Source organism: Choloepus didactylus, chromosome 14 (genome assembly GCF_015220235.1).
Source record: "Choloepus didactylus isolate mChoDid1 chromosome 14, mChoDid1.pri, whole genome shotgun sequence".
NCBI classification, from domain to species: Eukaryota; Metazoa; Chordata; class Mammalia; order Pilosa; family Megalonychidae; genus Choloepus; species Choloepus didactylus.
Window position 1 is genome coordinate 25,168,005 of NC_051320.1, and position 27,605 is coordinate 25,195,609.

A 27,605-nucleotide genomic window follows, 5' to 3' on the forward strand; every position below is an offset into this window, starting at 1 on the left:
CCTGTCTTCCTCTTTGCCTCTAGGGAGAAGCCTCCAGTGGGGGACACTCATTGAAAAACCACATGGAAGAAGTGAGTTTTAAGGTAGACTTGTAACAGAGTCTGACATCAGTCTATTACATAGGATGAAACACTCACTTGGATTTTCTCCATCTGCCTACAGGGTTTCCAATCTATATACATTCACTGGTCCTGCCTACACATACATGTTATCAAAATTTATTTTTCCCCACTGATAGGGAGATCTCTTGTAACAATTCAGTCATCCTGAAAATGAAGGTAAAACTGCATAAACTTAGTATTAGCTGATGTCCTAAAAAATGACAAACACATGCTTTATATTGACTGCACATACATACACACAAAAGAACATGATCACTGCCCTTATGTAACTAACAATCTAGACAAGCTTGCCATTTGTTCATGTGACAAATACTTGTGAAGGCATTATTTGTGCAAGTTATTATGCAAAGTGCTGTTCTGATGACTAAAATGTATGTTGGATTTTTAATTTTTGTTGAAAACTTTTTTAAACTCCTGGGTTTATTTTGGAATATCCAAGGGTGCTCCGTGTAAGAGGGTGTGTCTTTGGACTGTCTGAAAACTAGATTTGGTGTCTCTCAGATAAGGAAGAGGACAGTGTCCCTAAACTTGATCCAAATCCAGACCACAGTGGTTACTAAATACCCATCTGAATTTGTTGCAGGTGGAAGAAACAGGGGAAACAGTTTGGTGATGATGTCATAACAGTAGCAAATATTTGGTTTGAATATTACTTCTTGGCAGGACAAAATCTGTTTCTTTAACTTGCATGTGTGAACCCCTTCAAAAACCATTATGAGTAGCCCACGCAATATGCTATGTAGTCAATACATGCGGTCGCAGTTGACTCGTCTGGGGGAGGGTGGCGGCCGGTTGCTAAATCCTAGGCTCTCAGGATTGCTCCGAGGGTACCGGCGGCGGGGGCTCTTTCCCGGAGGCGAGGGCGAGGCGGGGGACTTGGCCAGGTCCCCGGCGGGAGGCGTGCAAAGTATGAAGGGCGGCGAGAAAGGAACAGGCGGGACACGGTTCTTTTAGGGTGAAGAAACCAAGAGAGTTTATTAGGGGAGAGTACAAGCTTATATCGGGCGTTTAGAGGGCGGGGTAGCTGTAGGGGTTAAAGGCTTGGATTGGTTTTGAGAGGGCGCGGAGGTTGATTGAAAGGGGGCGAGAGTTGCTCCGGTAACGGTGTCTGGCAACAATGTATGCGCACTGGTGGTAATGGGGGTTGCACTGGCAACGGGGAGTGTCCGGGCAAGATAAGGGGGTGGGGAAAAGGCGGTTCCCTCCGGCAAGCCTCCCCTAACAGTGGTGTATTTTGGGTGAGGAAATGGGGCCTGCCTCCGGCCTCACTTTCCCAGGCCCGGGTGGCTGTAGAGGGCGCTGTCGCCCGTGCCCACTACCCTCCCCAGGGGTGGATCCGGTCCCCCAGCCCAGGCCCGCCAAGTTGAAGCACGTAATCAGTGTCCCGCAAATACATTTATTCAAAAAGAGTATACCTACCTATGTTTAAACTTACTTGCAAATGTCACATGGAAGGGAAAAATCAAAGTGTATGGCACACCATCAAGACTCTAACATCTCAGGTTTGCATGCTTATTTGTAAGTGGTTGAAGCTTCACCAAAAGCACAGGGATGGGGAATGACAAAGGAAAGAAATGACATAACAAGGTAGGCGGTTTGAGTGCAGGTTAGAAAAGTCAGAAAATAAAGGTGAGGAAAAAAGGCATCAACCTTAAATTTTAACTTAATAACTTTTTGCAGGAAGTCAGCAAAAATCATTAAAGAACTAAATGCCACCCAAGGGGAGGAAGACATTATTTTTTAAATTCAATTTTACTGAGATATATTCACATACCATAAAATCATCCAGAGTGTACAATCAGTTGTTCACACTACCATCATATAGTTGTGCATTCATCACCACAATCAATTTGTGAACATTTTCATTACTCCAAGAAATAAAAATGAAAATAAGAATTAAAATGAAAGTATACATAAAATATCCTGTCCCCCCATCCTGTTCTATTATTCTTTTAATTTTTCTCCCCATTCTCCTGCTCATCTGTCCATACACTGGTAAAAGGGAGATGGGCCACAAGTTTTTCACAATGACACGGTCACGCTGTGTAAGCTATATAGTTGTACAGTTGTCTTCAGGAATCAAGGCTACTGGGTTGCAGTTCAACAGTTTCAGATATTTCCTTCTAGCTATTCCAATACACTAAAAACTAAAAAGGGATATCTATATAACACATAAGAATAACCTCCAGAATGACCTCTCGACTCCATTTGACATCTCTCAGCCACTGAAACTGTATTTTGTTTCATTTCTCTTCCCCCTTTTGGTCAAGAAGGCTTTCTCAATCCCTTGATGCTGGGTCCATGTTCATCCTTGGGAGTCATGCCCCACATTGCCAGGGAGATCTATACACCTGGGAGTCATGTCCCACGTAGTGGGGAGGGCAGTGAGTTTACTTGCAGAGTTGGCTTAGAGAGAGAGGCCACATCCGAGCAACAGAAGAGGTTCTCTGGGGGTGATTCTTAGGCACAATTATAATAAGTAGGCTTAGCCTCTCCTTTGTAGTAAACAAGCTTCATAAGGGCAAGTCTCAAGATCAAGAGCTCAGCCTTCTGAATTAGTAGTCCCCAGTGCTTATAAGAATATCAGTAATTCCCCATGTGGGGAAGTTTAATATTTCCACATTTTTCCCCAGTCCCTCAAGGGCTTTGCAAATACATTTTTATTCTCTACCCAAATTACTCTGGGATGTATCAGGGCTTCACACTAACCTGTACAAACCAACCAGATCTCACTCCCTATTCAAAGTTCCTGTAATTATGGAGTTTGAATAAACTGATCATATAAGTTAAATTATATAGTGTGCTACAGAAGAATATAGATTTTGCACCAAACAAACCTCTCTTCCTTTGGTCTCAAACAGAAATTGAAGTTTTAAAACACCGTCACTATAGCCCTTTACCCTTTAGTCTGATTTGCCTTAGTCTTAACCAGATAAGCTTCATTCGTATCTCTAATTGAAGTCTCTTTCAGAACCAAGTCCATTTCATTCATATCTTTAATTGAAGTCTAATTTCTTTTTCAGCTTCCTTAACAGTTGCCACATGGGGTAATGCTGACAATTCATAGCTGCTGAACTCTGGCTCTGAGTCTCAGGAAGACACTATTTTTGAAGTGTGCACCCAGAGATTCTCCCTTTAGGGTTGTGTGGTTGGCCAAGTGCTTGGCCTGGTATTTCCCCCTGGATGGTGGAGTGAACAGAAGGGCCATCCCCACACAGAGGTTCCCGATGCACCCTTGTCATCTGTACTGTATAGATCTAACACTGTGGAGGAAGGGGAGCCCTGAAGTGCTGACACAAGAAATGGGCTGCAAATGGACTGTAGAACTTTTAGAATGTCTTATTCTATTTTATTGTCCTTATCAGAGAAAAATGATCCTTATTGTCTCCATCGTCACAAATGTGCAGTCTAAAAAGTGCATGTCATACTGCTTATGTGGGGAGAAGGTTGAGAATTTGTGACATTTCATTGCAGGCACTCCACAGTCCTCAAACCAGCTGCATCGGCGTCTGTCATGGGGGGTGGGGGGTGGTGGTGCGTGGGTTACAAATGCAGAATCTCAGACCTTACCCTAGACACAAAGATTCAGAATCCGCATTCTAACAAGATCCCCGTGTCATCCATAGGCACTTTAAAGTTTGGAAAGCTCTATCTCAAAAGTGTCCTTTCCAATATTATTTCTAGAGGGTAACTGCATACATCATGAAAAGTCTCCATAATTTGTCTATTATAGATAAAGAGAGAACCTCTATTAGTGAATCTGAAAGTTTTGTTTATTCATCTACTCTCAAGCATAATTTTTTTTAGTTAATGAGAGCATAAAATCTCTCTATTTCATGAGATTCATTTCTGAATTTCAGTTTGAATTTCACAAGCATGTGTGATCTGTGTAGGCAATATCACACAGTATCCCCAGCTAATATTGGTTGTCATTTAGATTTTAGTTCTGTCTTCAATCAACAAATGGTCATCCTTTTCAGTAAAACTATAAGTGACCTTAATTAGTGAAATTATTAATGGCCTGGCCAGTTCTGCACATTTGGTTGTTAGGAAATATATATTTAAACTCTTCTTTGTTGAGAACATGTTCAAAACGTGAGCCATAAAATGATGGTCTTTTGGTTTTTCTCCCTTTTGCTCTTATTTCACTTCTGTGTTCCTTCTTCTTAGTGGAATCAGCAAACAATAAAAAGCAATATTTGTAAATGTTAAGAGCATTGAGGTTAAAACTGAGCTAGCAAACATTTGTTTTTACTTAGTACACCCTAAAACTCAAATAAACCATAGCGTTTACATTTTTAATATATTTAACATTTCTTGCTAAAATTTGGACAACAGTTTGCAGATCAAAGGCTCTTTTTAAAAAAATTTATTCATATAATTAGAGAGAATCATATCCACATGAAGTCAGACAATTTTGTATAGACCTACATCAAAACTAAAGAGATCATATGGTTTTCTCTAAAAGTAAAGCAAAATAGAACTTTTGTGTTATATTTTGTAATTTTTAATGTATTGTTTTTCCAGTGTGGGGTTTGTGTTTTCAGCCAAATAAATGAGACATATTGTGATAGCCTACTTTTTCTAATACTCAAAATATTTCTAATAGTTAAATTAAAAAACAAGTAACTTTATAGGCTCTTTATGTGTAAGGCACTTGAAAATTTGAAGTAAGGATACAAATTTCTCATTGCAGAAATTTTAGCTTTTAGAATCATAATAGTAATATTCTTTCAAAAATGATCATTTAAAGCAACTTAGTATTAAAACTGAGTCCTTCCAATTCTCCATTGCCTTACCTTTCATAGAAAATCTAATCCATTTTAAACATCACATTTCCTAGATGAATAATTGGATGGCAGCATAGTATGGTTGTTAAAAGCATAGACTCTGAAACTAGATTGCTTGGGGTCAAATACTGATTGTTTCACTTAATAACTTGGACAAAACTTAGCCTCTTAGTACCTGCTTTCTCATCTGTAAAGTGAGTGTGATTTTAGTACCTACTTCATAGGATTATGAAGTAATGTTATGAGGTAATATTTGTTAAGCATTTAGAACAGTCTCTGGCCCATAAAAAGCACTATATAATTGCTTATTAAAAATTTAAAAATCACATATGATAAATTAAGGAATATCTTAAGACACATCAGTCTAGATGTTTCTATCCTTCTGTTGTTGTTACCTTCTCCATCGTGGCCTAATGCAAAACTGGGAGGGGAGAGTCACAGCAAGGCTTGCTCTTCACTCTGGGACATCAAACGAATGTCAGCAATACTGGCTTTCCCCCTAATCACTAGTGACCTAGTAATTTAAATATTTATTCATCAGGTATTGTCAACTTTAATGGTTGAGAAGCTATAAAGATTTAAAAGTCAAAGCCTATCTTTTGAAGGCTTTTTTAGAGAAGTTTAGAGCTGTTCCTCACAATTTAGGAAGTTAGTTGGGGAAGGCCAAGGAATGAGAGCTAACTCAAGGTTGTCAAGCAGCAGCTTCACAGTCTCTAAGGTGTCAGACAGGAAAGGGAGCATGGGAAGCGGGAAGCAGGCAGGCCTTTTTTTTTCCATCTGTTCAGGTTGATTTTGCCAGTTATACCATCTGAACTATAAAGAGGTTCAATTCTATGCAACAAAATGTCTTAGAATCACTTTTCATGCTAATTTTGGCTTGTCTGTCTGACTTGTTTTTCCTGTGTTGTATTCTGTGATTTTTAAAGTAATGAAATTCAGTTATATTTCATATGGAAAGTGCAAGATATTACCTTCTATAATAAATAAGAGATAATTTACTTTTCCTCATCCATGGGGATTTACTTTTTAAAATTCGAAGTAACCATTATTTACTAACATAGTTGTTATGTTATATATAAGATAACATCCTACTTAGGAAACTAGGAAAAAAGGTGTTTTTTCCAAGAAAATCTTGTTTTTTCAATGACATTCGTTAAGACATACATGTTAACAGATAATTTTTTTTACAGTATAATCATTACTCTAATACAGACATAAAGTGAACACATTTCCAAGATTTCTTTAACTCATTTATTGATGAGGAAAACAGTAAACAACAAGTTGAAAGGAGAATTACAAAGTACCTTGTATAATTAATCAAATAAGGAATGCTGAAATGAAGTTATAAATAGATGCCAAAATTGATAAAGTCTTCAATACCCATAGAACAATCAGTTGCATAACAATGGGTGCAATTTGCATTCTATAAACAAGAATGATTTGCATTACTCTGGTTTTCTACAAATTACAGAATTATAAAATAGTTCAAAGACAATGAAAGATTCAGCACCCCATAGAATCAGATAACTGGAAGCATGTGCTAGAAAAACCTGTATTCCTTTGACTTTACCCAGTAATCTTTAGTTTATTTCAAAGTCTCTCACAATTTTACTCCACAGTTTCTTTGGAGAGACAAGCCACCTAACGGACTGTTAAGAAATTAAGAGAGAAATTCCAATGTATAGAATAGTATAGTGAATTTGTCATGTAAATTTGTCATGAAAAATACAATTCTTTTGTAATATTTTTCACAATCTACCATATTTTTCTAACTTCATCTCTCCCTCTTTTTGCCCCTCCTAGATCCTATTGCTTCAAACTTATAGCTCCCCGAACTTAGTTACTTCCCCCTTCCTATGCTTTAATTTCCCATTTACAATTCCCAAAGTACTGAGCTACAGAAGTATAATTTACCAAAAGTTGTGAATATTAGTCTGATGAGACATTTCATTAGCAACTTTAAAATGTTTATTTTCAGACTTTATTAGAGTATGTAAATCATATATGGAGGAGTTTATTTTAATGGTAGTATATGCTTAATTCTTTTATAAGCAGAAACAGTCTTATTAAATTTATTTGGAAAGGAGTGTAATTTGCACTTTATGCATCATCCTTCAGGGATCCTTATTTTATAAGATCCTATGGTTATAGAAGTAAAATGATAGTGATGATTCCTTTTTGAAATATGGAAACTGATGTTTTGTGCACTATTTCCATACTTAAACCGAAGGGAGAGAGATACACTTAGTTGAATCAGAGCTGAAGTATCCAATGGTGAAAGTTTGAGCTAAGGAGCATCTTTTTTCTCTAAAATATGTTGACCTTTCATGGTCACACATGGCATAAATCACTGATTGATTGGATTTAGAGAGTCTAAAAAGAAGCTATCCATGTGGAATAAAATACAGCGACTAAAGTTTATAAAGCACTTATTCTGTTAGCAGATAGAATATGTTGATTCAGGGCTAGCAACTGTTTTCCGTATGATACATGTCACCATTTCCCACCACTCCTATTCTCTGGATATTTGCTTTACTTACGGTAAAAGTGTTTTAGATACAGGACGAATGGTATTTCTTTTAGAAGCTACCCAAAGGAACTTGCTCTTGGGACTATAAAAGAATTTGTACTCTGCTCAGGCATAGTTTAATGGTCTTGCAGAACAATTTTTGAATAAATTGGCAAAGAGGAATATGTCAGCTCTTGTTTTCTAAAAGCATTCAAGATTTTAGACGCTTGACCCCATCAAAAAGAATTATAAGTCGTCTGATGGACTGAGCTTTGGACATATGTAGAACTGCCTGTTGGCAGGGATAAAGCAAGCAGGTGCATTGTATTACTAGCTCTGTTCAAGGACAAAACAAACTAAAATATTTAAATAGATTACTAGTAGTAGCATTTGTACTATCTCTACAATTCCAGTAACTCAACATTGTAAAGTTTTTCCCAAACTATATATTATTTTACTGAGCTGATGTTCCATTTGTCCTTTATGTAATTTGCAGTAAACAAAGAATAGTTGAATGCTGCTTATCTGTTCAGGAGTAAAGCCATTAAAACTAGAAACCAGTCAGTAGTATTGCTTAGGATTCTAAACTATTGTGGGAAGACAAATAGCACAATTGAGTTACCAGTCGTGTCTTTTCTTATGAAAACAGATTTTAGTATTTGGGCCAAAATGCCAAATAACCAAAATATTTTTCAAATGAAAACCATTTTTTTTTTTCATGGTCACTTTTAAACTTTTCTGTTTTCAGTGAAGAGCTTCAGCCATTTGATTTACCTTACAAAACCCCCCCCAAAAAAAAAAAGACTATTTTTTTCATTTTCCTTCTTTAAACATCTGAGACTGTGTGTTCTATTTTTGAAAGGCTATAGGAATGTGATTTCTGTCTCTGGTACATGAAAAATTTGAAATTTTACTTCTGCTGTCCTCTGTACTGTTCTGAAATTTTAAATCCAAGATTTTTAACATTTATGCTGCTTCTTTGTTATAGCCTTGCATGATCAAATCCAATGGTTTATAAAATTAAGGAAAAAATTAAATTCTAAAAATAATTTACATTTTATATAGTTTATATTGCCATAAAAATGTTATATAAAATGTTTGTATAAATTTTATATAAAATTTACAATTTATATAGCATACCTAAATTATAAATTCCAAGATTGAATATCTTTAATTTTTTGCTAACTGCCCCTACAATATGCCATTTAGTGCCATTCACACACTACCTATTGTCTGAAAGAAATCTACACCTAAAAAGTTAACAATGTTGAGGCAGGAAGATACGAAAGGACAGTTACAACGCAGTAATAGCTATACTGGTGCAGTGGGTATATAGGAGTAACTCTGTCTTGAAGAATCAGGATGGCTTCCACTAAAAGTGACACTTGAGCCTTGGAGGGAGTAGAAATGTTAGAGATAGATAAAGATATGTGGGCTCTTCTAGGCAGAAACGCTAACCTGTGAAAGCAATCTTGGCAATATCAGAGAGTGTGACACAATTGAGGAGCTGCCCCTTAATTACAGTAGGGGGAAGTATCAGTCGAGGTGGTATGGGAAGGGAGTGGTGGTAGATCAGACTAGACAAGTATGGACCATGAAGGAACTTAAGTTTAGATTTTATCCTGGGAATAATGAGGGAGCCACTGAAGGATTATGAGCAAGGTGAAGACTGTATCCTATGGCATCTTAAAAAGTTCACTCTGATAGGGAGCTGGCAGGGAGAACTGGAAGGGGGAGGAAACTTAAACCTGGAAGACTTCATGGGTGATTATTACCATAGTTGGACTGGAGATGATGAGGGTCTGCTTTAGGTTGATGACAGCAGGCAGAAAGAAGCAAGGAAGTATATGAGAAATATTTTAACAAAAATAAGGAAGTGAGAAGAGGAAGGCAGTAATGAAGAAGTACTGAAGGCTAAAATGGAGAACGTTCTTTAAATCCTCCTACCATTCATTATCATTAAAGGGGATTTTAAACCTTGATGGGGAAAAAGAACATTTTGTGCAATTTTATATTGAAGTTTTCATGACTGTATTTCCAAACATGAGTGCCAAGATTTTCATAAAAATATTAATTCAGGAAGGAACATAGTCTAGATATTTCCTTTTATTATGACTAAATCTTATTAACAGGGGAGTGTAGAAAACAAACACAAAAAACATTGAGTACAGAGTTTGTGGCATTTCTATGATGTGAAATATATTTAAACTTGGAACTCTTCTCTGCTGTAAGGAAATTCTTATTGTTTCTGAGATGTCACTTGTGGAAGCTGAAGCATTCACATGTATTGGTATTGACAATGTCAATCTAGAGTCTAATCTAAAATAAATTTGTTCTTTGGCAGGATGAATCCTTAAAACAATTGCAGGTAGTTCATCAACCATGGATCTTGCCAAGTGACACAGAGAGTGAAGGAGTAGAAGCAGAACAAGATAAACGTGAGTAGACACTGCTGTTTATTGGTAAATTGCTTTTAGCCAAAGGAAATCCACAATAAAGGCATTTCCTTTTCATAACATTAAACAACTTCTGCAAAAAGTTCAGACTTGATTAAGGAGAATATATAAAGATATGCTATACTTCAGGACTGTAAATCTGGGTTCGATGATGTTTTAATTGTGGTGCCGAGACCTGTAGATTATAACTTTCTAAAAAAGGAGTGTAACACCGTAAAAGATGGAGCTATTCCTCCTGACAACCAACATAGAATGTCGAGTTGGAACGTGAATCTTCTATAAATACTGCAGAATTATATCCTTGATAACTTTTGATTATTAAAAAAATTTTAAATGTTAGGACCAACTGATTATTATATTACAAATTATCCTTATTGATTAAATGAATAAACGTATGGGTATAGAAACTGTTCTAAGTTCACAAAACAAATTAATATTATAGTATTATTTAGGAAATATAGAAAATATAGCTCTTCATCTTAGTTCCTGGATTATAATCATCAAAAAGAATGGATTACCACCTATGGCACTGCTTGGTTCATGTTCTTTAGGGGTTTATGGATATTTTCAGACAAATGGGCTCAGCAACCTGATGAAAGACTCATGTCTGCACTAAGATATATACAGACAACATTGGCTTTTTTTTTTTTTTTTTTTTTTAATCATCATTTTATTGAGATATATTCACATACCACGCAGTCATACAAAACAAATTGTACTTTCGATTGTTTACAGTACCATTACATAGTTGTACATTCATCACCTAAATCAGTCCCTGACACCTTCATTAGCACACACACAAAAATAACAAGAATAATAATTAGAGTGAAAAAGAGCAATTGAAGTAAAAAAGAACACTGGGTACCTTTGTCTGTTTGTTTCCTTCCCCTACTTTTCTACACATCCATCCATAATCTAGACAAAGTGGAGTTTGGTCCTTATGGCATTCCCAATCCCATTGTCACCCCTCATAAGCTACATTTTTATACAACTGTCTTCGAGATTCATGGGTTCTGGGTTGTAGTTTAATAGTTTCAGGTATCCACCACCAGCTACCCCAATTCTTTAGAACCTAAAAAAGGTTGTCTAAAGTGTGCGTAAGAGTGCCTACCAGAGTGATCTCTCGGCTCGTTTTGGAATCTCTCTGCCACTGAAGCTTATTTCATTTCCTTTCACATCCCCCTTTTGGTCAAGAAGATGTTCTCCGTCCCACGATGCCGGGTCTACATTCCTCCCCGGGAGTCATATTCCACGTTGCCAGGGAGATTCACTTCCCTGGGTGTCTGATCCCACGTAGAGGGGAGGGCAGTGATTTCACCTTTCAAGTTGGCTTAGCCAGAGAGACAGGGCCACATCTGAGCAACAAAGAGGCATTCAGGAGGAGACTCTTAGGCACAAATACAGGGAGGCCTAGCCTCTCCTTTGCAGCAACCATCTTCCCAAGGGTAAAACTTATGGTAGAGGGCTCAACCCATCAAACCACCAGTCCCCTATGTCTGTGGTCATGTTAGCAACCATGGAGGTGGGGTAGGCAAATACCCCTGCATTCTCCACAGGTTCCTCAAGGGGGCACTACATCTTTTTTTTTTTTCCTTGTTTGTCTTTTTTCATTTTTTTTTTTTTTAACTTTCCCTTCTTTTTTAAATCAACTGTATGAAAAAAAAGTTAAAAAGAAAACAAACATACAATAAAAGAACATTTCAGAGACCATAACAAGGGAGTAAGAAAAAGACAACTAACCTAAGATAACTGCTTAACTTCCAACATGTTCCTACTTTACCCCAAGAAAGTTACATAATATAGCAACATTTCAGTGAACTTGTTTCTTCTACATCCATCAGAAATTAACAGACCATAGTCATTCCTGGGCATCCCCAGAACGTTAAATAGCTTATCTGTTCTTCTTGGATTGTTGTTCCCCCTTCCTTAATTGCTCTCTACTGCTAGTTCCCCTACATTCTACATTATAAACCATTTGTTTTACATTTTTCAAAGTTCACATTAGTGGTAGCATATAATATTTCTCTATTTGTGCCTGGCTTATTTCGCTCAGCATTATGTCTTCAAGGTTCATCCATGTTGTCATATGTTTCACCAGATCGTTCCTTCTTACTGCCGCGTAGTATTCCATCGTGTGTATATACCACATTTTATTTATCCACTCATCTGTTGAAGGACATTTGGGTTGTTTCCATCTCTTGGCAATTGTGAATAATGCTGCTATGAACATTGGCGTGCAGATATCTGTTCGTGTCACTGCTTTCCGATCTTCCGGGTATATACCGAGAAGTGCAATCGCTGGATCGAATGGTAGCTCTATATCTAGTTTTCTAAGGAACTGCCAGACTGACTTCCAGAGTGGCTGAACCATTATACAGTCCCACCAACAATGAATAAGAGTTCCAATTTCTCCACATCCCCTCCAGCATTTGTAGTTTCCTGTTTGTTTAATGGCAGCCATTCTAACCGGTGTTAGATGGTATCTCATTGTGGTCTTAATTTGCATCTCTCTAATAGCTAGTGAAGCTGAACATTTTTTCATGTGTTTCTTGGCCATTTGTATTTCCTCTTCAGAGAACTGTCTTTCATATCTTTTGCCCATTTTATAATTGGGCTGTCTGTACTATTGTCATTGAGTTGTAGGATTTCTTTGTATATGCAAGATATCAGTCTTTTGTCAGATACATGGTTTCCAAAAATTTTTTCCCATTGAGTTGGCTGCCTCTTTACCTTTTTGAGAAATTCCTTTGAGGTGCAGAAACTTCTAAGCTTGAGGAGTTCCCATTTATCTATTTTCTCTTTTGTTGCTTGTGCTTTGGGTGTAAAGTCTAGGAAGTGGCCTCCTAATACAAGGTCTTGAAGATGTTTTCCTACATTATCTTCTAGGAGTTTTATGGTACTTTCTTTTATATTGAGATCTTTGGTCCATTTTGAGTTAATTTTTGTGTAGGGGGTGAGGTAGGGGTCCTCTTTCATTCTTTTGGATATGGATATCCAACTCTCCCAGCCCCATTTGTTGAAAAGACCATTATGGCTCAGTTCGGTGACTTTGGGGGCCTTATCAAAGATCAGTCGGCCATAGATCTGAGGGTCTATCTCTGAATTCTCAATTCGATTCCATTGATCTATATGTCTATCTTTGTGCCAGTACCATGCTGTTTTGGCAACTGTGGCTTTATAATAAGCTTCAAAGTCAGGGAGTGTAAGTCCTCCCACTTCGTTTTTCTTTTTTAGAGTGTCTTTAGCAATTCGAGGCATCTTCCCTTTCCAAATAAATTTGATAACTAGCTTTTCCAAGTCTGCAAAGTAGGTTGTTGGAATTTTGATTGGGATTGCATTGAATCTGTAGATGAGTTTGGGTAGAATTGACATCTTAATGACATTTAGCCTTCCTATCCATGAACATGGAATATTTTTCCATCTTTTAAGGTCCCCTTCTATTTCTTTGAGTAGAGTTATGTAGTTTTCTTTGTATAGGTCTTTTACATCTTTGGTTAAGTTTATTCCTAGGTACTTGATTTTTTAGTTGCTATTGAAAATGGTATCTTTTTCTTGAGTGTCTCTTCAGTTTGTTCATTTCTAGCATATAGAAACATTACTGACTTATGTGCATTAACCTTGTATCCCGCTACTTTGCTAAATTTGTTTATTAGCTCTAGTAGGTGTATCGTTGATTTCTCAGGGTTTTCTAGATATAAGATCATATCATCTGCAAACAATGACAGTTTTACTTCTTCTTTTCCAATTTGGATGCCTTTTATTTCTTTGTCTTGCCGGATTGCCCTGGCTAGCACTTCCAGCACAATGTTGAATAACAGTGGTGACAGCGGGCATCCTTGTCTTGTTCCTGATCTTAGAGGGAAGGCTTTCAGTCTCTCACCATTGAGTACTATGCTGGCTGTGGGTTTTTCATATATGCTCTTTATCATGTTGAGGAAGTTTCCTTCAATTCCTACCTTTTGAAGTGTTTTTATCAAAAAGGGATGTTGGATTTTGTCAAATGCTTTTTCAGCATCTATTGAGATGATCAATTGATTTTTCCCTTTCGAGTTTTTAATGTGTTGTAATACATTGATTGTTTTTCTTATGTTGAACCATCCTTGCATGCCTGGAATGAACCCCACTTGGTCATGGTGTATGATTTTTTTAATGTGTCTTTGGATTCGATTTGCAAGTATTTTGTTGAGGATTTTTGCATCTATATTCATTAGGGAGATTGGCCGGTAGTTTTCCTTTTTTGTAGCATCTTTGCCTGGTTTTGGTATTAGATTGATGTTAGCTTCATAAAATGAGTTAGGTAGTGTTCCATTTTTTTCAATGTTTTGAAAAAGTTTGAGTAAGATTGGTGTCATTTCTTTCTGGAAAGTTTGGTAGAATTCCCCTGTGAAGCCATCTGTCCCTGGGCATTTATTTGTGGGAAGATTTTTGATGACTGATTGGATCTCTTTGCTTGTGATGGGTTGGTTGAGGTCTTCTATTTCTTCTCTGGTCAGTCTAGGTTGTTCATATGTTTCCAGGAAATTGTCCATTTCTTCTACATTATCCAGTTTGTTGCCATACAGTTGTTCATAATATCCTCTTATAATTTTTTTAATTTCTTCAGGATCTGCAGTTATGTCACCTTTTTCATTCATTGTTTTGTTTATATGGGTCTTCTCTCTTTTTGATTTTGTCAGTCTAGCTAGGGGCTTGTCAATCTTGTTGATCTTCTCAAAGAACCAACTTTTGGTGATATTTATCCTCTCTATTGTTTTTTTGTTCTCTATGTCATTTATTTCTGCTTTAATCCTTGTTATTTCTTTTCTTGTACTTGGTTTAGGATTGGTTTGCTGTTCATTTTCTAGCTTCTTCAGTTGATCCATTAGTTCTTTGATTTTGGCTCTTTCTTCGTTTTTAATATATGCGTTTAGTGCTATAAATTTCCCCCTTAGCACTGCTTTTGCTGCATCCCATAGGTTTTGGTATGTTGTGTTCTCATTTTCATTCGTCTCTATATATTTAGCAATTTCTCTTGCTATTTCTTCTTTAACCCAGTGATTGTTTAGGAGTGTGTTGTTTAACCTCCAGGTATTTGTGAATTTTCTAAGTCTCTGATGGTTATTGACTTCTAATTGTATTCCATTGTGGTCAGAGAATGTGCTTTGAATAATTTCAATCTTTTTAAATTTATTGAGGCTTGTTTTATGTCCCAGCATATGATCTATTCTGGAGAAAGTTCCGTGAGCACTAGAAAAGTATGTGTATCCTGGTGATTTGGGATGTAATGTCCTGTAGATGTCTGTTAAATCTAATTCATTTATCAGATTGTTTAGGTTTTCAATTTCCTTATTGGTCTTCTGTCTGGTTGATCTATCTATAGGAGAGAGTGATGTGTTGAAGTCTCCCACAATTATTGTGGAAACATCAATTGCTTCCTTTAGTTTTGCCAGTGTTTCTCTCATGTATTTTGTGGCACCTTGATTGGGTGCATAGACATTTTCGATTGTTATTTCTTCTTGCTGAATTGCCCCTTTTATTAGTATGTAGTGGCCTTCTTTGTCTCTTAAAACATCCCTGCATTTGAAGTCTATTTTATCTGAGATTAATATTGCTACACCTGCTTTCTTTTGGCTGTAGCTTGCATGAAATATTTTTTTCCATCCTTTCACTTTCAGTTTCTTTGTGTCCCTGTGTCTAAGATGAGTCTCTTGTATGCAACATATTGATGGTTCATTTTTTTTGATCCATTCTGCGAATCTATATCTTTTAATTGGGGAGTTTAATCCATTTACATTCAACGTTAAAACCGTGAAGGCATTTCTTGAATCGGCCATCTTATCCTTTGGTTTATGTTTGCCATATTTTTCCCTCTCTCTATTAATATCCTTTATTGTACCCATACCGAATCTCTTTAGTACTGAACCTTTCTCCAAGTCTCTCTGTCCTGTCTTTGTTTCTCTGTCTGTAGGGCTCCCTTTAGTATCTCCAGTAGGGCAGGTCTCTTGTTAGCAAATTCTCTCAGCATTTCTTTGTCTGTGAAAAATTTAAGTTCTCCCTCAAATTTGAAGGAGAGCTTTTCTGGATAAAGTATTCTTGGCTGGAAATTCCTCTCACTCAGAATTTTAAATATATCGTGCCACTGCCTTCTTGCCTCCATGGTGGCTGCTGAGTAGTCACTACTTAGTCTTATGCTGTTTCCTTTGTATGTGGTGAATTGCTTTTCTCTTGCTGCTTTCAGAACTTGCTCCTTCTCTTCTATGTTTGACAGTGTGATCAGTATATGTCTCGGAGTGGGTTTTTTTGGATTTATTCTATTTGGAGTTCGCTGAGCATTTATGATTTGTGTATTTATGTTGTTTAGAAGATTTGGGAAGTTTTCCCCAACAATTTCTTTGAATACTCTTCCTAGACCTTTACCCTTTTCTTCCCCTTCTGAGACACCAATGAGTCTTATATTTGGATGTTTCATATTATCTATCATATCCCTGAGGTCCATTTCGAGTTTTTCAATTTTTTTCCCCATTCTTTCTTTTATGCTTTCATTTTCCATTCTGTCATCTTCCAGGTCACTGATTCGTTGTTCAACTTCCTCTAGTCTTGTACTATGAGTGTCCAGAATCTTTTTAATTTGGTCAACAGTTTCTTTAATTTCCATAAGATTATCCATTTTTTTATTTAGTCTTGCAATGTCTTTTTTATGCTCTTCTAGGGTCTTCTTGATTTCCTTTGTCTCCCGTACTATGGTCTCATTGTTCATCTTTAGTTCTTTGAGTAGCTGCTCTAGGTGCTGTGTCTCTTCTGGTCTTTTGATTTGGGTGCTTGGGTTTGGGTTATCCATATCGTCTAGTTTTTTCATATGCTTTATAATTTTCTGTTGTTTTTGGCCTCGTGGCATTTGCTGAACTTGATAGGGTTCTTTTAGGGTTTGTAGACCTATTGAAGTCCTTATCTCTAATTTATCAGATCTACAGCTTCGTGGAGTACACTTTCTCTAACTAACCAGCAGGTGGCGTCCACGAGCCACCTGTTCTCCACAAGCCAGTTCTCCCCTGCTTAGCCTTTTTGGTGAGTGGGGGAGTGAGTCTTGTGGGGCCCAATTGGTGTACCAAGCTTGCGTGTGTAGTTGGTGTTGCCTGCCCTGTATGTGGGGCGTGTTTCTGGGCAGTCGGGGAGGGGGGGTGGCCCTAACAATCAAATCTCCCTGATGATCCTAGAGTTTTAAAGCTACTGCAATAGTCTAATCCTTCAGTTCAGTCCTGCCACAGTTTGTCTCTGCCACTGACCCACAAGTCTTTGGTATTGGCGTATGGCTCCTGAGACTTGCAAGTGGGCCCCTCTTCCAGGCTGTGCACCCCGGGTCCTCTGTTGAGGGATGACTGTGCTATGTCACAGGTGAGTGCCGTCCCCCCAGGGCAGTTCTGGGCTGCTGGGCTGTGTAGGGAGGCTCCCAGTCTGCTCAAATGATGGCTGAGTGGGGCTTTGTTAATTCACACTGCTCCACCTTCCCAGCTCTGGGACATTCAGCTGAGGTTGCAGGGAAGGCTAATGTCCATGCCCAGTTTTGTGGTGTGTGCCTGTTATTTGAAGCACTTCCGTCACACTGGGTTGTCTGGGGCAGCTCTGGGCTATGGGGCTGGCGATGGGCAGGAGTGTTTCCTGTCCACCAGGATGGTGGCTGTGAGCGGACACCCCCCTTTTCTTGGGAAGTTGTGTTGTTTAGTGAATTTTCTCAGCCACTGGATTATTGCCTTTTGTCTCAGAGCTCTCTTAGTTCTGCTCTTGACTTGACGTGCCCAAATTGCAATTCTTTGAAGCTTTCTGTATTGGGCTTCTTAGAGTAATTGTTTTAGAAAAAGAAAAAAGGATTTAAAAAAAAAAAAAAAAAAAAAAACGGCCCTCCTCAGAGATCTAATGGGTTATTGAAATGCTAATAGACAAAGCAACCAGGGCCATTAAGGAAAGGTCCACAGGGCAGAGAGATCAGCTTTGCTTCGGGATTTGCATATGTGCCTCAAGGCCTGAGCTCCGCCCTTCCCCTTTCTGTGTTCACCAGAACTCCAAAAATCCTCTGCTTTTATTTTGGAGTTTTTCGTGTTGTTTTTTTTCTATGCCTGTCTCCTCTCTGCTGGGCTGGCTGCTCTCAGAGTCTCTGGTGTCTGGTCTCAGTCTATCTATGATTGGAGTTTGAATCAGTAGAATGAGTTTCCGATAAGAGCAGCCACTGCAGTTCTCCCTTCTCCCCCCCGGAGCCGACAGCCCCTCCTCCCCCGGGACTGAGCCTGGCAGGGAGGGGCGCGGGTCCCCTGGCCGCAAAAACTTACAGACTTCGCTGACCTCAGCAGTCCCACGCCCTCATGAGTGTTGTATGAAGTATGCCCAAAGACAGACCGCTCTGCGGTGTCCAGTCCACGCAGCTCCTGGCCTTCTACTTACTTTCCTGGAGGAGTAACTAAAACTTACAGCTCACCAGTCTGCCATCTTGCCCCGCCTCCAACATTGGCTTTTAAAATAATAACATGTCAACAAATGTTTTACCATTGGTAGCCTGCAGAGAGAAATAAAAATTGTATGTGATAATGTAGCCCCCATGATAAGTGTGAAGTGATTAATAATTCTCCTGAGCTGCAGCCACCAGAGATACCTAATGTGTTACACAGGAAAGAGCATCACCCAGCCACACATTCAGAGATACAGTGAAAAAACATGGTGACAACCATACAGATTCCATTGGAGGGAAGCAACACCTAACATAGAAACCAGCTGGTGAAGACTCAGAACTTAGACTGTACTTAAACAAGTACAAACGAAAGAGAGTATTCTGGAAGATCCTTAATGCTAGGAATCCTAAGTAAAATAGTCTAGGAAAAGAACAACCGGGGATACAATGAAGAGAATCCTCCAAATCTGAAAGAATTAATTGTGCCCTAGAATTTTTATGAAAACAACTGCAAGCACACACAAACACTTAAATATACATAAGTACTCTTTCTACAGTTTGAGTTAAAACTATTTTCACCAAATTCTTTTGAGGCCTTTATAAATTTTGTTTTGGAAGAAAAACAAAAAAAAAAACACCTTCAAGCTACTCTCTATGTGTATATTTTACAAACAGAATATATGTAATTGGGCTAGTTTTACACTGTTAAATTCCACACTCAGGTGCCCAAAGTGGGCAAAATCAAGTAAACAGCATCCTTATAGAATGCAGAGTGCATTAATTCTTCAAGCATGTTCTGTATCTTATAATTTAAAGAAGGAAAGGAATCATTCAAAAAGGTATACTATATCCAATTCCAAATTCAGACTTATTTCCTTCCCCTCAAATCCATGTGTCCAGTCAGTATTAAGAGTGGAAAACATCGTTTGATAATGTGGAGGAGAAAACAATCCCCAGAACTTTCTTCAAACCTTGTCACCTAATACTACTTGCCCATCTTCAGAAGTTTTCACAAGATTTTGGCGTTACACTGTCTCCCCTTCCACAAGGATGCAAATTCTTTGAGAGGAGAGTTGTCTGTTTTCTTCATCTTATTGAACTATGTAATAAACCTTCAATAAATATCAGAAGAATTATTAAATGGATGAGTAAGTGATAGAGTGAATGAATGGATTTCTCTGGTGCTTTCCAGCTTAAGTAGAGAGACAATTGGAAATTTAAAACAAATAAAATAAATAATAATTGTGACTGTGAACAGCTGTCACAAAATATATTTATTGATTTATTAAAATGTTAATATTGAACTTATCACTTAGACATCAATCTTGTTGAAGGGCTGATCAATCACACTAAAGATCATTCTTGATCCCTCCTTACCATAGGCATAGAACCAAAAAGATTTGACCTCAGCAATGTTGTATTTGGAGGTGATCCTTGACAATGGTTAATTGTTTGGAAAATGTCAGGTTTTAAAAATAATTAGGTAGTAATAACAGCCATCTGAACATTGAATACTTGCAGACATTGTTGCCAAGTTCTTCATTAAGAGATGCAAATTCTTTTCAAGAGTGGCCTCCAACAACCAGGTGCTGGGGCATATGTAAAGTAGAACCAGGAAATCATTGGCATCTCCTCTAATACCTGCATTTAATGCATGTGGTTTGTACAACAGCTGGCAAGATATGTAAAGATCACCTACCTCCTCTTTTTCTAATGAAAGGAAATAAATCACATAAATCTATGTGAACCCAGGATCTGATTTACACTCGTTATAAATTTATGAGTGAGGATTGAAGGAGGACAAGATTCATCATTCCAACAGTAACACCTGGTTCTTGACTCAGCTTTCTATAAATTATACCTAGGTAATTTTATGGAATTCTCTGATTTCTCCTGAGATGACATTATCATGGCAGAAAGTTGCCAAATAATGTGAGGATCTTCACAGAGGGCCATATTTCCTGTTGCATCATTTACAAGATTTTTGTCTTTATTTGAAGTTGTGGATTTATGGAAAAATCATCATAGCATACGGGATTCCCATACACCACCCCACCACCAACACCTTACATTGGTGTGGAACATTTGTTCAAACTCATGGTAGCACATTTTTATAATTGTACTACTAATTCCATGGCTTAATTTAGGGTTAACTGTGTAGTGTGGGTGCATGGAACTTTTTAAAAAAAATTAATTCTGTTACCATATGTACAATCTAACATTTCCCCTTTTAATCATATTCAAATACATATATTTCAGTTCTGTTAATTGCATTCACAATGTAGTGCTACCATCACCACCATCCATTACCAAAATATTTCTGTCATTCCAAATAGAAACCCTGTACAATTTTAAGCCTTAGCTTCCCATTCCCTATCCCCACCTTGTCCCCTGGTAAACTATATTCTAGCTCCTGACTCTATGAGTTTGCTTATTCTAATTGTTTCAAATCAATGTGTTATTGTATCATTTTAAAGTAAGACTGAGCTTTAAACAATTTTATAAATGATTATCTTTCAGGACAAAATGTCTTAGACAATCAAATGGGAAGTTTTATAAATTTTTATTATAGGAAGATAAGCAGAACCCTTAATTCATAAGGTTTTTTATCTTTACTCTGTTTTTAGTAGAAATTTACAAATCACAAGTTGGAAAAAAAACTTATGTTAGCAGTGTGCTTGTTTTTAATCTCTCAGACTCTGGTCAGAAGTCATTAAATAAATAAAACCACAGACATTTGGATCTTCTGGGATATTTGTTTAATATTCATATTCCTGGAATCCACACCAGACCTACTGAATCAGAATCTCCCTGTGCATGGGAATCTTAATTCTTCATTTCTAATAAGCTCCTCGGGTGGTTTTTTGCTTATTCTAAAGATTGAGAACTACTGGAATGGAAAGTGCAATGAATCAGGAGGTTGTGTTTTTACAACTAGATCCACTGTTGTTAGACTTTGGATCATATTTCTCTAAGCCTCTTTCCTCACCTGTAAATTAAGCTTGGTACAAATATGAAGGGCACATAGTCACTGTCCTCAAGAATATTGACATGTAAGCAAATTATAATGAAGATCTAGTTCAAAAAATTAGCATATTTTTGATTAATACAAGTTAATAATAAAAGCCAAAGTTGGCGACTTTTCTCTAACACTTAGTACCACAAATGACAGTAATAACATGTAACATGTAACATGTAGATGTCCTTTCCTTTTATATATATTTTTAGTATTAATGCTAATTTTAAAGTTACAGCAAGTTTATTTATTTATCTCTTACAAAAGCATGATGCAAGACGATTTTTTTCTTATACTGTTCTATCAAGGATTTTTAAAAAATAAACTTCTTAGTTTGGAATAATTTAGGTTTATAGAAAAGTTGAAAAGATCGTACAAAGAGTTCCCATATACACCTCTCACAGTTCCCCCTTTCTGTTAACATCTTTCTGTTAACATTTGGTTTTATAGACGTTATATATATATATATACATAAATTAACAACATTACTGTTAATTAAACATTAACTTTATTTACTCACCACGGCTCAGCCTTCACTGGTCTGTGATAGTTTCTAAGCCTTTGTTTTTCATTATGTTTACAGTACTGGTGAGGTATTTTGTAGAGTGTCCCTCAAGATGGGTTTCTCTGATATTTTTCTCATGACTTGATTATGGTTATAGGATTTAGGAGGCAAGCCACTGAGGTGAAGCACCCTCATCATATCATTTTTAGGAGTTACGTGTGATCAAAATGATGTATCACTTATAATGTTACCCTAGATAACCTGACCAAGGTAATTAATGTTGGCTAAGTTTCTCCACTGTAAATTTTCTTGTTACCACTTTACCATATGAGAGCAAGTCAACAAGTCCAGCCCATGCTCAAAACATGTATCATCCCACTGTCCCCTGGCCTCCATGATTTCTGATGAGAAGTCAGCTGTCCATCACCATTCAGAAAGTGTTTCTCATCTCTCATTTTTCTCTATTCCTTCAACATTAGTCCAGTTTTTGTTTTGTTTGAGGAAAAGGAATATGATATTTTCATACTGGTTATAGAACTAGAGATAAATAACTAAGAAATTTTTGAATACATTTTTTCCCGAAGTGTGCTTTTTTTAGTCTTAGTTACGTGAAAGCCTATTTAAAATGATTCTGTGGTAAAATAAGTTTTGGAAAATTCTACATATCACTATATTTGAGAGACTCTCATTTGTGAGACATGCCATTAATTTAATAATGGTTTTTCAAAGGGAGCAAAACAACTCTGCCATTTTAAATGGACAGATCAAGTGTATTCAGTAGCCTAGTTTAAAACAGGGGAAAATACTTTCTGTTATTGGACTTGAGGAAATGTCATAGATTTTCTCCTAAATATTTTCATAATAAAGACACTGGGAAATCTTGCAGCAACTAGACCTAACTGGCTGTAATTACACCAGTTTTTTTTCATATTTATTTCAGTTCCTTTTACAGAATGCCTATAAATTACAGAGTTCCTATTAACTTTGGAAGAACAAGCATTTTGGGATTTTAGGAAGCACTAATGTAATCTGAGCTTCTTTCTCAATTTAGTGATGAGGAAATTGATACTTCAAGAGATTGGAGGCTGGTCCGTTTCAACCAGTTAGTGGCAGAGGCAGGACCAGAACCCCCATTACACCACCCTTAACTCATGACTCCCCCCTCGTTCTCCTTACAAGGGGTGACACAGCTTATGCTGTGAGTCTTGAGAGTGAAATTGATCGCGTAGGGCAATAAGTAGTATTTCCCTAGTGTAGGGCAATAAGTGGTATTTCCCTATAGGAATTCTGTTGTTCACCCAGTATGAGCCCGGTTTTTCACCTTGAGGAAAAATATTTGTTCTGCTTAACATAGCATCAGGTTCTTTCTTTCCAGATAGTCTCCTAAGATCTACAGTTGAGAATTGTGTTGAGACAGCTGATTACCTGCCTCTCCAGGCCCAAGACAAGGCACTAACACTCCACATGGGGAAACAGAGGACTATGGATAAAATAAAGACCAAAATGAGTTAATCGCTACTTAGTCCAGACAGGTGTCAGGGCTTCCTGAAACTTGTAATCCTCAAGATTTTAGTAGCATTAGGGTTGTATGTTCAAAAATAGGGACTAGAAACTTGGCTATCCATAGGGGATAAGTGAGACTGGTCTTGGTGCTTCGTTCTTATCTAAAGATCAAGCAGGTTATCCCATATAACACAGGTATTTGTAGGGAAAATGCATGGAGACAACTGGAGTCAACTAAGAATAAATACTAATAGTAATACAATAAAAATAGTACAAGGATACCTACAAAGATAAGATCATTAGGAGAAAAAGACAAAAAAAACTTCTAGCAAACTATAGTAGTTTCTTTCTATAATTCAAAAGAAATCTTGCTAATTTTTTAACATCACATTTTCCTTTTCAATCTGAGTATTCAGAAAATTTTAAAGCTTGTAAAAAGTACAGGGTGTCTGAACTCATATTGGGTGAAAAATTCTCTAAGTTAGGTAACCTGACATAAGCATGATTGGGATCTGTTAACATCATAAATATTTTAGAATTGTGCTTTAACCAATAAATATAAAAGTGTGTTAAAATAATTAGTGTTAATTATCTGTTGGAAGCAAAACATTCTAATGCCAAATTGCAATTTTTCATTATAACACTGATTGCAGAGAAATAGGCCCCAAACGTTTCCAAATCATTCATGTGCTTTTCCTACCTTTGGAATTGTTTTCCATGTCTGTGATAAAACTGATACTATGAAAAGTTCAATTGATTCCTAAGGACCTAGAAAAAATTTAAAGGGCAGCATTTATTAACATGTAAAACTTAATCTCACCAAATAAACCATTATTAAGTGTAATGGAAAAAATTGTCAAGTTGCTCAGCAATATATAAGGTTACATGCTTCAGACTATCTGCTTTGTTAATTAAAACTTTCTTGTGATGTGCAATGGTGGTCAGAAAATTTCATGATAGGCATCTAAGAAGGCCGTATTTAAACGAGACAGCTGAACTGATCTTTTGCAATATGGAATTCTTTGGATTAGAGTATTGTATAGAGTTGAATTCTTTAAAACTAAAAATAGGAAATAAATGTTCCAATTTTTTGTTATTAAAAAAATAAAAGTTATACATGAGTTGTACATGTATTTAGGCCTTTTACCAAACAATTTTTGTTTGTCTTGGAATACTCTTGTATTTGCTTTTGGGTGGCCTAAAACTACAAAATAATGAAAACAAAATTAAAGGAAATCTAGTTCATTCTTTAACCTTGATGGACAGAGCTTACAGGGCAGCCTTATATCAGATGGGCTATACCTTTCACAAATCAGAAGAATGTATTGGCTGGCTGTAAGTAAAGCCTATTTGTTCTCTATGGATTTAGTTCTGTCTTTTGTTCAGTGAGTGCAAGAATTTGAGCATGTTCACACCGGCCAAGTTGTTCCATGATTTCCCTTAGCTCTTTTGGCAGTATTACCAGATTCACCTTCACAAATCAGACAGACCTGGACATTTTTGGTACCAACTAGGAGTAAAGATCCTCCAATAAGTTCCAAATGCCCTGTAGGCCAGATAACCTCCTTGGGGCAATCATATTTGTGGATCTGGAAAATTCAACATATGAATACAGGCAGACCCCATTTTATTGTGTGTTGCTTTATTGTGCTTCACAAATACTACATTTTTTACAAATTGATGGTTTGTAGCAACACTCTGTCAAGCAAGTCCATTGGTGACATTTTTCCAACAGCATGTGCTCATTTCATGTCTCTCTGTCACATTTTGGTAATCCTCACTATACTTCAGTGTTTCATTATTATTATAGCTGTTATGGTGAGCTGGGATCTTTGATGTTACTGTTGTAATTGTTTTGGGGAGCCACAAAATGTGCCCATGTAAGACAGCAAACTTCATCAATAAATATGTGTGTTCTGACTGCTTCACTGACCAGCCATTCCCCATCTTTTCTCCTTTTCATTGAGCTTCTGTATTCCCTGAGACACAATAATATTGAAATTAAGCCAATTAACCTTAAAATGGCCTCTAAGTGTTCAAGTGAAACAAAAAGTCCACTTCTCTGACTTTAAATCAAAAGCTAGAAATGATTAAGCTTAATGAGGAAGGCATTTCTGAGGCCTAGACAGGCCAAAAGCTAGGCCTCGGTGCCAAACTGTTGTCCAAGTTGTGAATGCAAAGCAAAAGTTCTTGAAGAAAATTAAAAATGCTACTCCAGTGAACACACAAATGATTAAGAAAGTGAAACAGCCTTATTGCTGATAATGGAGAAAGTTTTAGCGGTCTGGATAGAAGATCCAACCAGCCACAACATTCCGTTAAGCCAAAGCCTAATCCAGAGCAAGGCCCCAACTCTCTTCACTTCTATGAAGGCTGAGAGAGGTGAGGAAGCTACAGAAGAAAAGTCTGAAGCTAGCAGAGGTTGGTTCATGAGGTTTAAGGAAAGAAGCTCTCTGCAGCACCTAAAAGTGCAGAGTGAAGCGTGAGTGCTGATATAGAAGCTGCAGCAAGTTATCTAGAAAATCTAGCTCAGATAATCAATGAGGGTGGCTACACTAACCAAATTTTCAATGCAAAATTGAACAATTGAACAATTGAACAATTGAACAACAATTGAACAATTGAACAATGCAAAATAGAACAGCCTTCTATTGGAAGAAGATTCCATCCAGAACTGTCGTAGCTAGAGATGAGAAGTCAATGCCTGGCTTCAAACATTCAAAGGACAGGCTGACTCTCTTATTAGGGGCTAATGCAGCTGATGACTTTAAGTTGAAGCCAGTACTCACATTCCAAAAACCCAGGGCCCTTGCGAATTATGCTAAATCTACTCATCTTGTGCTCTATACATGGAATAACAAAGCCTGGATAACTGCACATCTGTTTACAACATGGGCTACTAAATATTTTAAGCCCACTGTTGAGATCTACTGTGGATAAAAGATTCCTTTCAAAATAGTACTGCTCATTGACAATGCACCTCATCACCCAAGGGCTCTGATGCAGATGTACAATGAGATTTATGTTGTTTTCATGCCAGCTAAGGCAAGATCTATTCTGTGGCCCATGGATCAAGGAGTCATTTTGACTTTCAAGTCTTATTATTTAAGAAATACATTTTGTAAGTATGTAGTTGCCATAGATAATGATTCCTCTGATAGATCTGGGCAAAGTAAATTGAAAACCTTCTGGAAAATATTCACCATTCTAGATGCCATTAAGAACATTTGTGATTCATGGGAGGAGATCAAAATACCAACATTCACAAGGGTTTAGAAGACATTAATATCATTGCACATCTCTATCAGAGATGGATTTTGTAATAAGTAAGTAGTTCATGGAGGGATTTTTTTGTATATATGCCTTTTTTTAGATTAAGAAATTTTTCCTGTTTTCTTAATCCACCAGGAAATTTTTTAAAAGCATGAACAGATGTCAAAATTTATCAAACATTTTCTTCACTTATTGATATTATTTTTCTCATTTATGAGTTTGTGTGGTTAATTCCACTGATTGATTTGCAAAAGTGAATCTGGTATTGCATTCCTGCAATCATTCCTACTTGGTAATGATGTATTATCCTTTATATATGATGGGATTTTAATTTATATCTTTTTTTCATAAGTAAATTGGCTTGTTTTTCTTTCTTAAAATTCCTTTGTCATGTTTTGGAATGAAAATTAGCTAGCCTCATAAAATGAGCTGGAGATTGTTTCCTCTTTTGCTGTTCTCTGGCAGTGTTTGTGCAATATTGGAATTGTTTCTCAAATATTTGAAAGAACTTGGTGGTGCAGCTCTATGGGGGCTGAAAATTTTTTCATTTGAATATTTTTAGTTATGCTTTTAATTTCTTTAATAGATATATGAATACTTTAATTTTCTATTTCCTTTTATGCCAGCATTGGAAAATTGTATTTTTCTAGACATTTGTCCATTCCTTCTGAATTTTCAAATGTATTATTATAAAGTATTCATAATATTCTTAATTCTCTTTTAACGTCTGCAAGTTCTGTAGAAATGTCATCTTTTTTATGATTTAACAAGTAGTTATATAGGAAATTTCCAAAAATGTTACGAGTTACAGTACCATAGTTTCAATTGTTTCCTTATTGTGAAATATATATACAAGTTGATAACTTTCAAATTACAATTTAACAAGTAGCTATAGAAAAAATTTTAAAGGATGCTATAGGTTACAGTTCCACCATTTCAATTCTTTTCTTCTAGCTATTCTAATACCCTAGCAACCAAGAAAAAGAACATTATATAGAGATTCAGTATTCATAAT

General features: G+C 36.8%; 1 protein-coding gene and 1 long non-coding RNA gene across 8 annotated transcripts in view; one reads left to right on the forward strand and one right to left on the reverse strand.

Annotated features, from left to right (window-relative positions):
* C14H8orf34 (chromosome 14 C8orf34 homolog) overlaps positions 1–27,605 on the forward strand; it is a 480,113-nt gene that overhangs the window by 442,181 nt on the left and 10,327 nt on the right. For 4 of the 7 annotated variants that reach the window (XM_037803247.1, XM_037803243.1, XM_037803244.1 and 1 more), the window contains exons 11-12: positions 24–71; positions 9,766–9,859. In XM_037803247.1, coding sequence (XP_037659175.1) covers positions 24–71; positions 9,766–9,859 — 142 coding nt within the window. The remainder of the gene's footprint in view (positions 1–23; positions 72–9,765; positions 9,860–27,605) is intronic. The other 3 variants (XM_037803245.1, XM_037803246.1, XM_037803248.1) reach the window with 1 other exon arrangement.
* Positions 24,014–27,605, reverse strand: part of LOC119509296 — a 55,180-nt gene continuing 51,588 nt past the window's right edge. The window contains exon 3 of the long non-coding RNA XR_005211670.1: positions 24,014–24,085. This is a non-coding gene — a long non-coding RNA (uncharacterized LOC119509296). The remainder of the gene's footprint in view (positions 24,086–27,605) is intronic.